The sequence below is a fragment of the Hyperolius riggenbachi genome, chromosome 5 (genome assembly GCF_040937935.1).
Source record: "Hyperolius riggenbachi isolate aHypRig1 chromosome 5, aHypRig1.pri, whole genome shotgun sequence".
Lineage (NCBI taxonomy): Eukaryota > Metazoa > Chordata > Amphibia > Anura > Hyperoliidae > Hyperolius > Hyperolius riggenbachi.
Window position 1 is genome coordinate 309,393,171 of NC_090650.1, and position 16,967 is coordinate 309,410,137.

General features: G+C 44.0%; 1 protein-coding gene across 1 annotated transcript in view; it reads left to right on the forward strand.

Moving 5' to 3' along the window:
• LOC137518831 (acetyl-coenzyme A synthetase, cytoplasmic-like) overlaps positions 1 to 16,967 on the forward strand; it is a 106,214-nt gene that overhangs the window by 21,627 nt on the left and 67,620 nt on the right. Inside the window, exon 3 of the mRNA XM_068237191.1 lies at positions 14,327 to 14,418. Within this exon, the coding sequence (XP_068093292.1) occupies positions 14,327 to 14,418 (92 nt within the window). The remainder of the gene's footprint in view (positions 1 to 14,326; positions 14,419 to 16,967) is intronic.

Here is a 16,967-nt window from a genome sequence, read left to right on the forward strand (position 1 = left end):
CCTTGACCAGGGCTTGTCAATGGGAGTGCGGCTGTACCTGCGCAGTAGCATGGAGCTGCTCAGGCTCTGCTTTTACCACGGAGCACCTCCAAGCTACTGCACAAGTGCGAGCTGTCCTACGCAGTGCGACCGTGCTTGTTCAGGAGCACACCAGTGAACTTCCAGAAGGTTCTGGCGTCCGGCAGAGGTCTTGAGGAGGACGTGAGAAGCCTCTGGAGGAACCAGAGGCATCCTGCTACTGAGGTAAGTAACATTTTCTTTAACAAAGCCACAGGTTTGCTGTGGGTGAGCAAGTGAGGTTCTCCATGATGCATCAATCCCAAATATCCCAAAAATATTTTTATACCCCTAAAAGCCAGGCACACAACCAGAACCACTGGTGTATAATGAGTGTTGAGCTTATACAAATCCAACATGCATACAGTGTTGTTTCAGACTGTCTGGTGCTCAGCAGTGCATGGCATAGATTGATGTGGCTCTACAGGATAGGGCTTGGACCAGTACTACAGAGTGCCCAGAGGGCTGATAGTGAACCGGAACCACTAAGAGTGTAAGGTGCTAAAAGAGACTGAAAAGCCCTCTTACTAAAAAAAAAGCTAAATATAGTTTTTGCCCTCTTACTAAAAATGTGTTAATAAAAAATATAATTCCGGTATATGGAATAATGTGGTATTACATGCCGCATCACTCCATCATTTCTTTATGCCTCTAAAAGATTCCCAAGCAACAATACATAATCGTGAATGTACTACAGTCGGAAGAAATCCAAGGAATTAAGAAATAAAGCATCCAGCCTGATGGCCATTTCCTACAGACACTTTTTCAGATGAGGCATCAGACTTTGACAAAAGGGACTGACTTGATAAAAGTGCCCATACTTCAGGCGATACATGGGCAGATCGACCAATCGACAGTTCTCTCTCTGTTCAAAAAAAGCCTTCCTACTAAAAAGCATTGCTTGGTGTGATTTGCCTTCTTAAAGGGAACCAGAGGGCCCAGAAAAAAGATTCTATACCTACCTGGGGCTTCCTCCAGCCCCAAACGCACGGATCGCTCCCACGCCGCCGTCCTCCGCTTCCTGGATCCGCCGGTACCGGATCCCGTCACTCCCGGCGGACGCGGCCAATTGTCCGCATGAGCAGGGGCTCCCTCCATACCCTTATGCGTGTGGCTGCGCAGTATGCAGCTGCACGCGTACGGGTATGCCGGGAGCACCTGTGATGCGGACAATTGTCCGCGTGCTGCCGCCGACTGGCCGAAACTACGGGACCCGGTACCGCCGGATGCAGGGAGCGGAGGACGGCGGCGTGGGAGCGATCCGTGCGTATGGGGCTGGAGGAATCACAGGGGCTCCCGGCATACTCGTACGCGTGCAGCTGCATACTGCGCAGCCGCATGCGTAAGGGTATGGAGGGAGCCCCTGCTCATGCGGACAATTGCCCGCGTCCGCCGGAAGTGATGGGACCCGGTAACGGCGGATCCAGGAAGCGGCGTGGGAGTGATCCATGCGTATGGGGCTGGAGGAAGCCCCAGGTATGTATAGAATCTTTTTTTTCTGGGCCCTCTGGTTCCCTTTAAAGAGAAACTCTGTCCAAGAATTGAACTTTATCCCAATCAGTAGCTGATACCCCCTTTTACATGAGAAATCTATTCCTTTTCACAAACAGACCATCAGGGGGCGCTGTATGACTGATAGAAACTCTGAGGGCCTTGGTACTCCTGGAAGTTTTCTGTCTGTGAACCTTGTTGCATTGTGGGAAATGGCTGTTTACAGCTGTTCCCAACTGGCAAAAAAAAGCATGCAGCAGTACATCACCTGCCAACAGTAAAAATATCACCATGTAATAAATGTCAGAATGTACATCGGGGATTTATAGAATTTTACAATGGACAAACACTGACTAAATCATTTATACATAATTATTGTAAAAATTAAGCACTTTTTTAATTACATTATTTTCACTGGAGTTCCTCTTTAAAACAGAGTGAATGTGTGATAATTCTGCTTTATAGTGGACCTGAACTCTTGCACAGGACACAAGGAGAACATAACAGAAATGCACTCTGTATGTATTTAGAGAGTTTAGCCTGTGTAATTCCCCTCATTTGTGTCTAATCACTAGTTGTAATTTGATCTCCCCCTGTGCAGTGTTGCCAACCTTTCACGTTATTTTTTTACTGACCAATACCTAAAAATTTACTGACAAAAGATTTTTTTTTTTACTACGCGCGGCGCGCTGAAAAAATGGGTGTGGCCACGCAACAGAATGTGGGCGTGGTCATGGGTGGGGCCAAATATACATGATTTTAATATTGCTGTGAAAGGTCTGCCAGGGAAGTTTGAGCTCTGCCATAGTGTTTCCCCCCCCTTCCCCCAAAATACATGTAATCTTGCAGCATTTCACCAAAAATCCACGTAATCTGGCAGAGGTTCTTCCAAAATACAGATAATATGGCAGTGGTTCCCAAAAAATAGATGTAATCTGGCAGTAGCGATTCCCCCAACATACACATAATCTGGCAGCAGTTCCCCAAAATACATTTAATCTGACAGCAGTGGTTCCCCAAAAATAGGTAGCCCCAGGTCTATAGGTGTCCCCAGAATAGGTGGCCAGGGGTATAGATGTCCCCAGAGCAGGTAGCCAGGGGGAGAGATGTCCCCAGAACAGGTAGCCAGGGGTATATGTGCCCAGTATATGTAGGCAGGGGTACAGGGCCGGTTCTAGACTGGCACATATGAGGGGGCAGTCAAATGGGTAGGGGGCAACATGTTCGAGGAAATTTGCGGCGACTAAAGTGGGCATGGCAAGTAAATACACATAATGAGAGACAGCGTTTCACCAGTAAATGCACGTAATGACAGACAGCTTTTCACCAGTAAATGCACATAAGAGACCGCCTTTCACCAGTAAATGCACGTAATGACAGACAGCTTTTCACCAGTGAATGCATGTAATGACAGACAGCTTTTCACCAGTAAATGCACATAATGAGAGACAGCTTTTCACCAGTAAATGCACATAATAAGAGACAGCATTTCACCAGTAAATGCACATAATAAGAGACAGCATTTCACCAGTAAATGCACATAATAAGAGACAGCATTTCACCAGTAAATGCACATAAGAGACAGCATTTCACCAGTAAATGCACATAATAAGAGACAGCATTTCACCAGTAAATGCACATAATAAGAGACAGCATTTCACCAGTAAATGCACATAAGAGACAGCATTTCACCAGTAAATGCACATAAGAGACAGCATTTCACCAGTAAATGCACATAAGAGACAGCATTTCACCAGTAAATGCACATAATAAGAGACAGCATTTCACCAGTAAATGCACATAATGACAAACAGCCAGTGTCCTCAGTATATGTAGCCAGCAGATATATGTGCCCAGTATATGTAGCCAGAGGTATATGTCTCCAGTATATGTAGGCAGGGGTATAGGTGCCCAGTAGATGTAGGCAGGGGTATAGGTGCCCAGTAGATGTAGCCAGGGTTATATGTGCCCAGTAGATGTAGCCAGGGTTATATGTGCCCAGTAGATGTAGCCAGATGTATATGTGCCCATGGGTAGCCAGGTGACCCCCCCCCCCCCCCCCCAAAGCAGGAGGGGAGCAGCTCGCTCTCCCCTCCTGAACTAAGTGATTGAGTGGCTGGCAGTGGCAGGCGGCAGTGAGCGGAACTTGCCTGCGTCTTCTCTCGTCGCCGGCGCGGGATGATTTGCCGCTACTCTGGTCTGGTCCAGACCAGAGCAGCAGAACCTCCGGCGCAGGAGCGAGACGGAAGGTAAGTCCCGCCCGCTGCCAAGCGCCACTGCCAGCCACTCAGTCACTTAGATCAGGAGGGGGACAGTCAGCGAGGGAGGGAGAGCACTAAGGTGAGAGAAGGGGGGGAAGATTGCCCCCCTTCTCCACCGCTGCCCACAGCTCTTCCTCCACTGCGCCGCTGTCTTCCTGCAACAGAGCGGGCGGCTGATTGGCCGCCCTTTTACGGACGCTGCTGAATTCCTTACGGAATTCATGGGCAGCTTAATTTGTATACAAAATTACAGGCTGCCTGTAAATTTACGGGCGGTTGGCAACACTGCCCCTGTGTCACATGACTACCTATGGCACATCAGCCCATTTGAAAGTACAGGCTGTAAACAATATGTCTGCTTCCATGAATCGGGAAGTAGAAACAGTTCAGAGTTATTTTTGTATCTGTATCAGCTGTAACAAATGTTTGTTGTATATCTTTAAGGCTACTAACACACCAAGACGTTGCGTTTTAGGGGACGTTATGGTCGCATAAAGTGCCCCTAACGCAACATATGGTGGTGTTGAAGTTGGACATCAGATTGAGCTGTGTTATGCAGCTCTCAAAGCAGCCGCTCCAGGTTAGTGATAGGAAGTCCGGATTTTTTTTAAGGATTCGGATCATTTGAATCGGATCATTGAAAAGATCCGGATCTTTGAACCAAATCATTTGAATCATTTTACTAGGGACGCAGACTGGGTGAAATGACTAGCAGGACAGGACTTTCCCTGCACTGTACATTCTGTATGTTCCTGTTTCTTCCAGACAGACATCCACTGTGAACCGAATCTTTCATTGTGATGATCCGGATGATTCGACTCACAAAAAAGATCCGGATCAAATGAACCAGTTCATGATCCGGACAACACTACAGTCCTACCACGAGTCTTTGCAGTGCAGTGAATATTAATTAGCCATGTGGCTGGCCGCAGAGGAGGAGGGGAGACCTCCTCCTCCACCATTACTGAGCATGTGCAAACAGTCTAACGCTGCTTAGCCCAGTATAACGTACAGCATGCAGCACTTTATTTAAACGTGCTGCGTTACTATGTAACGCAACGTGGGCACTGTGAACAGCACAATTGATTTTACAGTGCTGTGAGTTAGGCTGCGTTACTGGCTGCTGTAACGTGGGACTTTAACGTCCCACTGTGAAACCAGCCTTAGAGTAGAGAGGAGTTCTGAGTTCAGGTCCACTTAGGTCCACTAAGTGAACATCTGCGGTTACCCACAATTCACAGCTACTAAATATGCAAATTATCTTTTTTTCTTTTGCCCCTGAAGTCAGGCTTACATCCAGAACCGCTGGTGTCTAGCAAGCCTATAGCTCTAAATTTTAGAGCTATAGAAGTTCAGATCATTCAGATTGACAGAAAAAAAATCATATTTAATCGATCCACACACTAAAGAATACAACGTACGATTGTATCTTAAAGTGAATGGGAACCGCATTTAAAAAAAATGAGACAGATACTTACCCAAGGAGAGGGAAGGCTCTGGGTCCTATAGAGCCTTCCCGCTCCTCTCCTGGTCCCCTCGTTACAGTGCTGGCTCCCCCGGTAGCAGTATTTGACCAAATTAGTCAAATACTGCTTTACCCGGCTGAAGGAGGCTTCGGAAGTCTTCAGGGAGCCCGAGTGCTCCTGAAGAAGGGTGGCCCTGTACTGCACCTGCGCAAGCACGCTCTCTTGCACGCTCACGTGTGTGCAGTATGGAACCGCACGTCTTCCGGAGGACACAGCTCCTGAAGACTTCCAAGTACCCTTTTGGTGGGGGATTGAAACGGGGGGGGGGGGGAGCCAGCACAGGATAGAGGGCACCGAGAGAGGAGACGGAAGGCTCTATACGACCCAGAGCCTTCCCTCTCCTTTAGGTAAGTATTTGCTTCATTTTTTTTAAATGCGGTTCCCATTCCCTTTAACCAGGTATGATTATATCTTTGAAAAATCTGACATGCGGAACAATCATTTCTTTAACTACTTGCCGACTGCTCCACGCCAATTGACATGAGCAGTGCGGCAGCCCCAGGACCACTCCACGCCGATTGGCGGGAACGGCTGTCTATGGGGGCTATCGGGAGATGTGCGCATCTCCTGCTTGGATTGCTGCTCGGGAGACTGTTAGACGGCGAAACGGGTTAACACTGCGGTCCTCAAGTGGTTAAAGTGAACCTCCAGACTAAAAATCGACTCAGCAGCACTGAAAAGGCCTGGTGTTTAACAGTTTCACAGTATCAGAACTTTGCTTCTCTTATACAAGCCTCATTTTTTCCCCCTGATGCTGTGCAAAGCATGATGGGATTTCTGATGTTGTTGCTCTTGTTCTGCTGTTTTGGTGCAATTTTTTTTTTCTTACATTTTGAATTTGACATTTGAAGCCTAGGGTGCGCAGCTGGGAGGGGTGATGAGGACACAGGACAGTTGGAACTGTGTCTCCTGCTCCTTGTCACCTCCTCTCAACCAAAAAGATGGCTGCCCCCATGACAAAGATGGCAGCCCCCATGGATCACAAACATTTGCCTGTTCTTTTAAAACAGGGCAAGTAAGAGATTATATTACCAATCTATTCTAATTAACATAACTAATGTAACTTAATGACAGTATGTTTGTTTAGGCTAAAGTTCCCCTTTAAGGAAACAATTGATAATGTGATAGTTCAGGATTGATTGGACCCATCAGCTTCTCTGATTTCATACAATAAGATCAGAATAATTTGATCGAAAATACGATTGTTCTTTAAAAATTGTACCATTAATTGGCACCTTTAGGAAGAGTGGGCCAAACTTACTAAAGGGACAGCTGTAACGAGAGGGATATGGAGGCTGCCATATTTATTTCCTTTTAAGTAATACCAGTTGTTTGGCTGTCCTGCTGATCCTCTGCATCTAATACTTTTAGCCATAGACCCTGAACAAGCATGCAGCATATCAGGTGTTTCTGACATTCTTGTCAGATCTGACAAGATTAGCTGCATGCTTGTTTCTGTTGTGATTCAGACACTACGCAAGGTTGCCAGGTATTGTTTTCCTTTGATACGTACTGAATGAGCCATATTGGCCTCAATTCACTAAGCTTATCTCCTGTCTTTAATAACGTTTCTAGAGTTGTTACCAAGGTGATTAGGCATGTAGTATTCAGGAAACATTTTACCTCAGGCAAACCTAACGTTAACTCTTTCTGTCTTTAAGTTAACTCTCCAATCCTTAAAATAACTCCAGAGTTAAAGACAGGCTGTTAATTAACTGTGTGTGAAAAATTAACTACAGAGGAGGTAATTTAAGGAATGAAGAGATAAGATAACTCTCTCACTGTGTGGAGGTAAGTTTTCTTTTGCCTTATTATCTCCAGCATGATCTTAGTGAATTGAGGTCAATAGTCTTAGCTGCAGTTTTCCTTTATATGTAAAGGGACCCATACACCTAACGATTTTCCCGCAGATATACAGCCGATTCGATCACAGTGATCGAATCGGCTGTGAAATCGCCGCGCACACCGCTGACAGAATTATCGATTTCCGTCTGAAATCGATCATTCCCGTCGATTCGTCCGTGCAGAAGATTTTTCTCGATCGCCAGCGAGTCGGGAGTGTGCGTCGATAGCGGCGTTCGAATGCCCGACGACCGACGCTATACAGCGGGTATACATTACCTGTTCCGCCCGGCACGAGTCCCCTGGTCCCCGCTGTCTTCTTTCCGCGCTGGGTTCCGGACCGGCTGCAGCTACAGAGAACTTCCTGTCCCGGCAGGAAGTTTAAACAATAGAGCGCCCTCTACTGTTTAAACTTCCCCTGGACAGGAAGTTCAGTAGCTGCAGGAACGGTCTGGAGCCCGGAGCGGAGAAGAAGACAGGGGACTTGTGCCGGCCGGAACAGGTCATGTATGCGGCGGGGGGGGGGGACGCTCCACAGATTGTGAATCGATTTCAGCCTGAAACCGATCACAATCTGTTTGCAGTAAAGGTGGCCATACGAACCCTCTCTGATCAGATTCGATCAGAGAGGGATCTATCTGTTCGTCGAATCTGATGGCAAATCGACCAGTGTATGGCCACCTTAAGTGTAAGTCATTGCAAATCTCTAGCTATTGTCCTTTGTATACTGAATATATGCTCTCACATGTTGCTATTTTTGACAGATTTTCTTGCTTTGTGTTTATAAAGGCAGTATCCTATTACTTCTACGTCAATGAGGCAGGGCTCTGGGCAAGATATGTACACAATGCATAAGTATGTGTGCTCCTTTTAACTGCTGAAATTCCTGGTTGTATTTTCATACCGCAGATTATCTGTTTATATGTATACAGTGGCTTGCAAAAGTATTCAGCCCCCTTGAAGTTTTCCACATTTTGTCACATTACTGCCACAAACATGAATCAATTTTATTGGAATTCCACGTGAAAGACCAATACAAAGTGGTGTACATGTGAGAAGTAGAACGAAAATCATACATTATTCCAAACATTTTTTACAAATAAATAACTGCAAAGTGGGGTGTGCGTAATTATTCGGCCCCCTGAGTCAATACTTTGTTGAACCACCTTTCGATGCAATTACAGCTGCCAGTCTTTTAGGCCTCGTTCACATTACAAACGCGGATGGGCACGCACGCGGAACGCAACGCGTACGAACGCACGCCATCCGCGTTTGTATGCGTTGCGTGGCTGATCCCATCACTGAAAAGTGAATGGGACAGTCACGCGTTTTGGCAAAAAATGCGTGCAGCATGCGTTCCCGGACCGCCCAGTTCCGGAACGCATGCAGTGTGAACATCAGACAGTGCACTCTATGCACTGTCTGATGTCGTGCATGTTGGCCACCTGCACGCGTTTCCAAAACGCGGCTGGAAATGCATGCAGTGTGAACGGGGCCTAAGGGTATGTCTCTACCAGCTTTGCACATCTAGAGAATGAAATCCTTGCCCATTCTTCTTTTCAAAACAGCTCCAGCTCAGTCAGATTAGATGGACAGCGTTTGTGAACAGCAATTTTCAGATCTTGTCACAGATTCTCGATTGGATTTAGATCTGGACTTTGACTGGGCCATTCTAACACATGGATATGGTTTTTTTTAAAACCATTCCATTGTTGCCCTGGCTTTATCTTTAGGGTCGTCGTCCTGCTGGAAGGTGAACCTCCGCCCCAGTCTCAAGTCTTTTGCAGACTCCAAGAGGTTTTATTCCAAGATTGCCCTATATTTGGCTCCATCCATCTTCCCATCAACTTTGACCAGCTTCCCTGTCCCTGCTGAAGAGAAGCACCCCCAGAGCATGATGCTGCCACCACCATATTTGACAGTGGGGATGGTGTGTTCTGAGAGATGTGCAGTGTTAGTTTTCTGGCACACATAGCATTTTGCATTTTGGCCAAAAAGTTCAATTTTGGTCTCATCTGACCAGAGCACCTTCTTCCACATATTTGCTGTGTCCCCCACATGGCTTGTGGCATACTGCAAACGGGACTTCTTATGCTTTTCTGTTAACAATGGCTTTCTTCTCGTCACTCTTCCATAAGAGCCAACTTTGTGCAGTGCACGACTAATAGTTGTCCTATGGACAGATTCCCCCACCTGAGCTGTAGATCTCTGCAGCTCGTCCAGAGTCACCATGGGCCTCTTGACTGCATTTCTGATCAGCGCTCTCCTTGTTCGGCCTGTGAGTTTAGGTGGACGGCCTTGTCTTGGTAGGTTTACAGTTGTGCCATACTCCTTCCATTTCTGAATGATCTCTTGAACAGTGCTCCGTGGAATGTTCAAGGCTTTGGAAATCTTTTTGTAGCCTAAGCCTGCTTTAAATTTCTCAATAACTTTATCCCTGACCTATCTGGTGTGTTCTTTGGACTTCATGGTGTTGTTGCTCCCAATATTCTCTTAGACAACCTCTGAGGCCGTCACAGAGCAGCTGTATTTGTACTGACATTAGATTACACACAGGTGCACTCTATTTAGTCATTAGCACCCATCAGACAATGTCTATGGGCAACTGACTGCACTCAGACCAAAGGGGGCTGAATAATTACGCACACCCCACTTTGCAGTTATTGATTTGTAAAAAATGTTTGGAATCATGTATGATTTTTGTTCCACCTCTCACGTGTACACCACTTTGTATTGGTCTTTCATGTGGAATTCCAATAAAATTGATTTATGTTTGTGGCAGTAATGTGACAAAATGTGGAAAACTTCAATGGGCCCGAATACTTTTGCAAGCCACTGTATATAGAATCAGGCAGTGTGTGTATGCGCATGTGTATGCACCTGTGGGAGTGTGTGTGTGTTTATGCCCATGTGTATGTGTATGCGTGCGTGTGTGTGTGTGTGTGTGTGTAGGGACCTACGATGTTAATGCGAATAGTGATTTACCTTGTTGAATATTTCCTGTCCAAATGCCATTGTATTCCCCCCCCCCCCCCCCTCTGCAGTGGGAGATCTGCCGCCTCTCTACCCTCAATGATGATAAACTAAAAAATATGACAGAGATATTTTTATTCATGCCTTGAGAGATGTAGGTAAACCTTACAAAGAGAGATGACGGGAGCCCAAATGGTGTAGTATTTTCCACCAATTGGAGACTGAGAGTAAAGAAAAGAGGCTACTCACAAAATGAGGTTTCTGTGATGGGCAACCAACCAAAATAGCTTGTGGGAGAATAACTGTCTTCTCTTGGGTACAGGGTCCACCACTGTACTTCGGTCGCTCTCTAAGCTGGCAGAAGGCCGCTCTCCGCACTAGCAATAGACACAGTAGGGGGAAGAGGCGCACAGGAAGAATAAAATACATTAAAATCCGATAAGGAGGTGGCTTACCTCAAGGATGACACAGATCTAGTATGGATTGAAATGTTTTTGCACTAACTAGGGTAGAGCCAAAATAGCCTTAGCACTGAGCGCCTAGACTTAATCTTGATTTGAGGATTGTATTGTATTTTATTCTTCCTGTGCACCTTTTACCCCTACAATATCTATTCATGTGCTGTCTAGTAGTCTGATAGTTGTCATGTTGTGTGTTGCAATGCCAACAACAACAATCTATAGTCTGTACTAATGCATTCTCTCTTGCAACATCTCTAGTTTCAGACCAGTGAAGTAATAGCTTACATTGATGTTGTGAAATAATTGAGTAAATTGATACTGCAAATGCTTCCTAACCTGTGAATGTTGTATTTTATATCTTGCTCTATGGTCTCTTGAGCCAAAACTAAAGACATTCGTCCATCAAGTTCAACCATTATAACTGTTGACATTTAAAATGGTATGAAACACAAAACTGCATTTTTGCTCACGGCACAAAATAAGATATTAAAATGTTATTATGCCACTGGAGGTCATATTAGCACTTCACTGAAGGTAATTGATAAAATTGCTGCTCACAGGAAAAATTATCAGAATAATGTAATGAAGTACCATACTTACTGCCTATCTCCTGGATACAGCAGAAGTTTGTCTGTATTGTTTATTTTGTAAATAACCGCTCAACACAATCTGATATTTCTGGACAGCAACAGTCATCTTATCAGTTAACTACTGAGTGAAGCGAACGGTTTAATTAATCAGGGTTGGTTCACACTTGGGTGCTTTTCAGCCCTTTTGCTGATCACCGTTGATCTTCAAAACACTGTTGCTAATGTATCCCTATGATATTCTTCTCACTGCAGTGTTTGCGATTTGCATTAATTGGAAATGTGCTGCATGCAGCACTTTGGGGGTGGCTGCAATGGGATTCTCGTTCTGTTGAATGGAATTCACAACGCAAATCACGGCAAAATTGCGTCACCAACCGCCATTCGCAGTTTTTGAAAGACTGTGTAGGGATTTGTAAACTCTGCTGACTCCTTCCTGCCTCACTAAATCTCTATTAATGTGATGGATTGGTGAAAAAAATAGTGGGCACTGGTCTGGTGATATTTGTCCAATAGTAACAATTTAGGAAGGCTTCGTCCAGAGTCTCACTACATAAACTGCTGGCACAGGCTTACTGTAATCTATAGAATACATACATTTTTATCTTTTGGCCACGTGATATAAGAGATAAACAACCTCATGTTTAAGACTTTGAATGCATCCATTGATGATTTTGCCATGTATTAAGTTAAATGATGGAGGAGGACTAAAATGTTTTCAGCTACATCAATAATAATGAGAAACACATTGGAGAGGATGAAGATCAGTGCTCAGTGTGGGACAGGGAATATGTTAATGAATGTATGTTGCACAATCTTCAGAGTAATCATAGTCCAGATGCCAAACTACTTGGTTAGGCTTTAGGATGACATTTAGTACCTCAGACATTATAGCAAACACTTAATATTTGCTGACATTTTTTAAACACAGTAAAATGAATGGCAACACACATAGGGCTGTAGAGTTAGAGTATGAAGCAATTATTGTGTAGCTGGAGTCGAGGCAGGTAATTGGTGTTCCACACAACGCCTGGTGGTTTGTGTGCCGCCATTGACCGCAATGGCAAGTTGGCAACTGCAGTTACAGCAGTGGTCAATGTATAATTTGGCTGGACGTAGCCATAGCTTGAATTTAGGTTTATAAGGGATGTATGCAGCTGGTTTGGCAAAAAGTACCATCTCCTACTCCAAATAAATTTTGAAATTTTAATGAAAAAAATACTGTATGTTTAAATGTCCTATATCACAGATGATAGTCATAATACAATTCCCCCCTGCTGTAGGAGTAAAGCCTGGTGCATACGGTAGTTGTTTCACTAGTGTGACGTCTAGCAGAGCTGTTATGTAGCCTGACTTTCATACATACACTTTAATCTGGATTATAGCACATAACAAAACTGTTTCTTTTCATTTTATCTGAGCTGTAATATGTTTAACTCCTTCAAGACCGGTGCTGCAAGCCAGAGAATATTTTTTCTTATTTGTGGTTTGACCTTCAAAAGCTTCTATTTATTTTTTTTATTATTATTATCATAAATCTATGTGCCCCCAAAAGTTTACTATCTGTCGATACCAAATGTAAATAAATATAATTTTATCATCAAAGGTTTAAAAAGGGAAGCTGGAGAAAAATCTGAAAAAAAGCAATATAAATAAATTATAAATAAAGTGTGTGTGTGTGTATATCTATCTATCTATCTATCTATCTATATATCTATATATCTATATATATATATATATATATATTATCTATCAAGGTGGCGCATATAAAACTGGCCCTGCTGCCTGCTACTGATGCTAGTGTATATACCTGTCACCACTGTGTTTTGATAAATACACGTGCAACTCCATTTTGGTATCAATGTGCCATGATCTAGTTTTGTATTACACACACACACACACACACACACACACACACACACACACACACACACACACACACACACACACACACACACACACACACACTTTTGGGTCTCTTCTGCTTATGTGTATACATTAAAACAAAAAAATAAACACTCTAAGCTTCCCTGGACACTGGGGTTCTTCAGTTTTTAAAGAGAACCCGAGGTGTGTTTAAAGAATGTTATCTGCATACAGAGGCTGGATCTGCCTATACAGCCCATCCCAGTGTGCTCCCCAGGATTTTTTTCCAGCCGGGTGGCATGAAATGGTAGCCGGGTGGCATGAAAAAGCAGCCGGGTGGGGCGAGATGAAAATGCAGGGCAACTCTGCTTACAGCATAGGAGGAGGTGAGGAGGTGAGCCGATGACAGCCGGGTGGTCACCAAATCTAGCCGGGTGGAGCACCCGGCTAAAAGAGCCTGGGGAGAACACTGCATCCTCTGTTGCTATCCCAAACCCCACTAAGGTCCCCCTGCACTCTGCAATCCCTCATAAATCACAGCCTTACTGTGAGGCTGTGTTTACATCTGTAGTGTCAGTCTCAGCTGCTCCCCCGCCTCCTGCATAGCTCCGGTCCCTGCCCCCGTCCCTTCCCTCCAATCAGCAGGGAGGGAAGGGATGCAGGCGGGGACTGGAGTTCTGCAGGAGGCGGGGAGAGCAGCAGACTGACACTATAGAGATAAACACAGCCAGCTCTGACATGCTGTTTGTCAGCAGCGTGGCTGGGATTTATGAGGGATTGCAGAGTGCAGGGGGACCTTAGGGGGGGTTTGGGATAGCAACAGAGGCTGGGCTGTATAGGCAGATCCAGCCTCTGTATGCAGATAATATTCTTCAAACCAACCTCGGGTTCTCTTTAAATACATGTAGACTAGCCAGATTTTTTTTTTCTCCATTTTTTAAATTAAACCTATGATAGTAAATTTACTGCCAATAACATCGTAGTGTGAGTTGCCTAGTTAGCGCCAACCTTACCTAAGTAATGTGAGCATAGCTAGGGTAGCACATGTTAAAACTTGCGTTACCCTAGCAGCGATTGCCTTACTTAGGTTGCATAATTAGGCAACTCGCGTTACACTCTCAGCTGTAGATACGGTAAAATTGCCATGCGCTACCGCAGTTTAGTGCATATGTTTGTTGGGCTGCATTAGACATAAATTTTTTTTTCACAATACATTTTTTTTAATCTGTTTCTTACAAAACATTTTCCTTTGTCATTTTTAGGGAAGGCAATTCACCTACAGATTCTTTAGTTATTTCCTATGGTGATTTATTGAAGCAAGTCTGCAAGTTGGGAAATGTCTTGAGAAACTTAGGCAAGTATTGTTTCTGATATGTTGCTACATGTTTCTGTTTTGCATTTCTGTAGATATACTGACACAATGTGCACAAAACTGTAACTTGATACAGCGTGCAATGCTTGCTTGAGCACAAGTACTTCAAACAGTGTCACTATACAGTATAACAGGACAAGGGAAGAGTACCCGAGGAAAATGAAGCTTAGAACCTTTAATGAATATGATTGAAAAAGATCAGTGGGGCAGCTGGGCCTGATGATAAGAACACAATTTCTGTAACTGTGGCCTAACCTTTGATAAATACACGTGTAACTCCATTTTGGTATCAATGTGTCATGATCTAGTTTTGCATTTAACAGTGTAGGGAGCTGAAAATGCCTTGCTTGATGTGACTATTGCTGCTGCTGGCATTTCTCGAGAAAGCCCTAATTGGGGGGCGAATCCGCCGTTGACCATCCTCTGCACCTCTATCATCTTATGTGCCCGATAAGTATACTACTTGTTTGTTCTTAAAGCTGCATGGAAAGATTTTACTTGAGCTCATTTAAAGTTGTGTTCTAAGGTTATGGTGAGCTGCTCCTGGAAACTTTTTTATTTCTTGTACTTGTACTGCAGCTACACATAAAGGTCACATTTTGCAGTGGCTGTAAATGTTGTCTTTCCAGTTGTGTTTCTGCTTTGTCGTTCTCGTGTTTTTGCATACTTTAGGTAGTTTGGAGAAAATGGAAAGTTAGTCCATCTGCAGTTAATGTTTCAGTTCTCGGTTGCATCATCTGTGTCTTTAACCGCTGAGGTACCGTACTTGAGGTGAGAGATCTCTATGCAGTACTAGTTTCCAGATCTGTTCCCTGAAAACCTTGTGGAGTCCTGATCATGGTTTGATTTTCCTTTCTATTTTGTAAGTGGACGAGTGGTATTTCCTTGGTGTAGCAAAGGTATGGCTAGTACAACCAAAAGCTAAGGTGTAGTTATCTGTTAACTCAGGTAGTCAACACTCTTACCTTGCAGTTGTTTTATTGTGTGTTTTAAGTAAAGCACAGCGTAATAAATATCTGTGCTAAAAAAACCTGTACATTTTAATCAATATTTATAGTTGTCATTTAACATATATGGAATACTGAAAAAATCAGGGCTGTGGAGTCGGTCAAAAATCATCCGACTCACTCCTCAGTTTATGAAAACCACCGACTCCATGTACCCAAAATTGCTCTGACTCAGACTCCGCAGTCCTGGAAAAACAGTCCTTTTTTTTCAACTGACCTGCTACAGAAGAGGTAAAATTAATGTGTATGCTGTGCATAGACAGTGATCTATATGCCTTATGTGCGCAAGCAGGGCCGGCCTTAGGTTTCACAGCGCCCTGAGCGAAAACTGATTTTTGTGCCCCCCCTTCATCCTCTTCCCACGTGCATATACACGCACGCACGTATACACACACACAGGCCCATATGCCTCCAGTATAGATAGCCAGGTGTTGGAGCCCTCAGTAAAGGTAGCCAGCTATAGGTGCCCCCAATATAGGAAATCAGGTGTAGGTGCCCTCAGTATAGGCAACCAGCTATAGGCGCCCCCTTGGAAGCCGGCGCCCTGTGCGACAGCTCCGGTCGCTCATATCAAAGGCCAGCTATGTGCGCAAGATATATACTCAAATCAGCAACATAGGAGAAAAGTCCTTTAACTGCCTTTTTGAGCATCTAAAATTGGGAGTTACTTCTTTGCTTGCCTTCCATGCAAGATGGGAGGAGCACTGCATACCTACATTTAGCAGATGTAATAAGAATGTACAATCAAGATTATACTGTATCTTTGGCAGTCCAGAACAAAAGAAAAACTGAATAGTGGTCTCATGATCTGATTTTTTTTTTTTTTTTTTTTTTTTTATGGAATTCCGAGGTTAAAATAAACGGAGATAAACATTTTGTATTTATCCTCCTCCCCCTCCTCCTCCTAAAAATGACGTGTTTGTGTATATGTATGTATGTATATGTATGTATGTATATGTATATATGTATGTATGTATATATATATATATATATATATATATATATATATATATATATATATATATATATATATATATATATATATATATATATATATTATATCCCACAGTTTTATTTTATATTTAAATCTAGCTTTCAAGTGTTTACTGTTTCATTGTCTCTGCTTAGTGGCACATTAATTGAAGTGTGCCAGAGCTAAAATCTATAAACTACTGACCCTTTTCATTTCTTTCCTGCCCTCAGAAGCCATTTTCTGCCAGGAAAGGGTTTTATGGCTATAATTTCTTATCAGTAAGGGTTATGCTATAGTCTGACCAGGTTCCTGACTGAACACAAACTGAAACAAGGAACACAGCATGGTTACTTGTGTGCTTGGCACCGTACCTACACATGTCTCTCTCATCATGTCACATGTGACCTTGGTATTAACCACTTCCCGACCACCTAACGCACAGAGGCGGCCGGGAAGTGAAGCCCGCAAGGTCCAGCTCATGCCCAAAGGCGGTCCTTGTAGGGGCATGGGCGGAGCGATCGCGTCATCCATGACGCGATCCTCCACCGGCG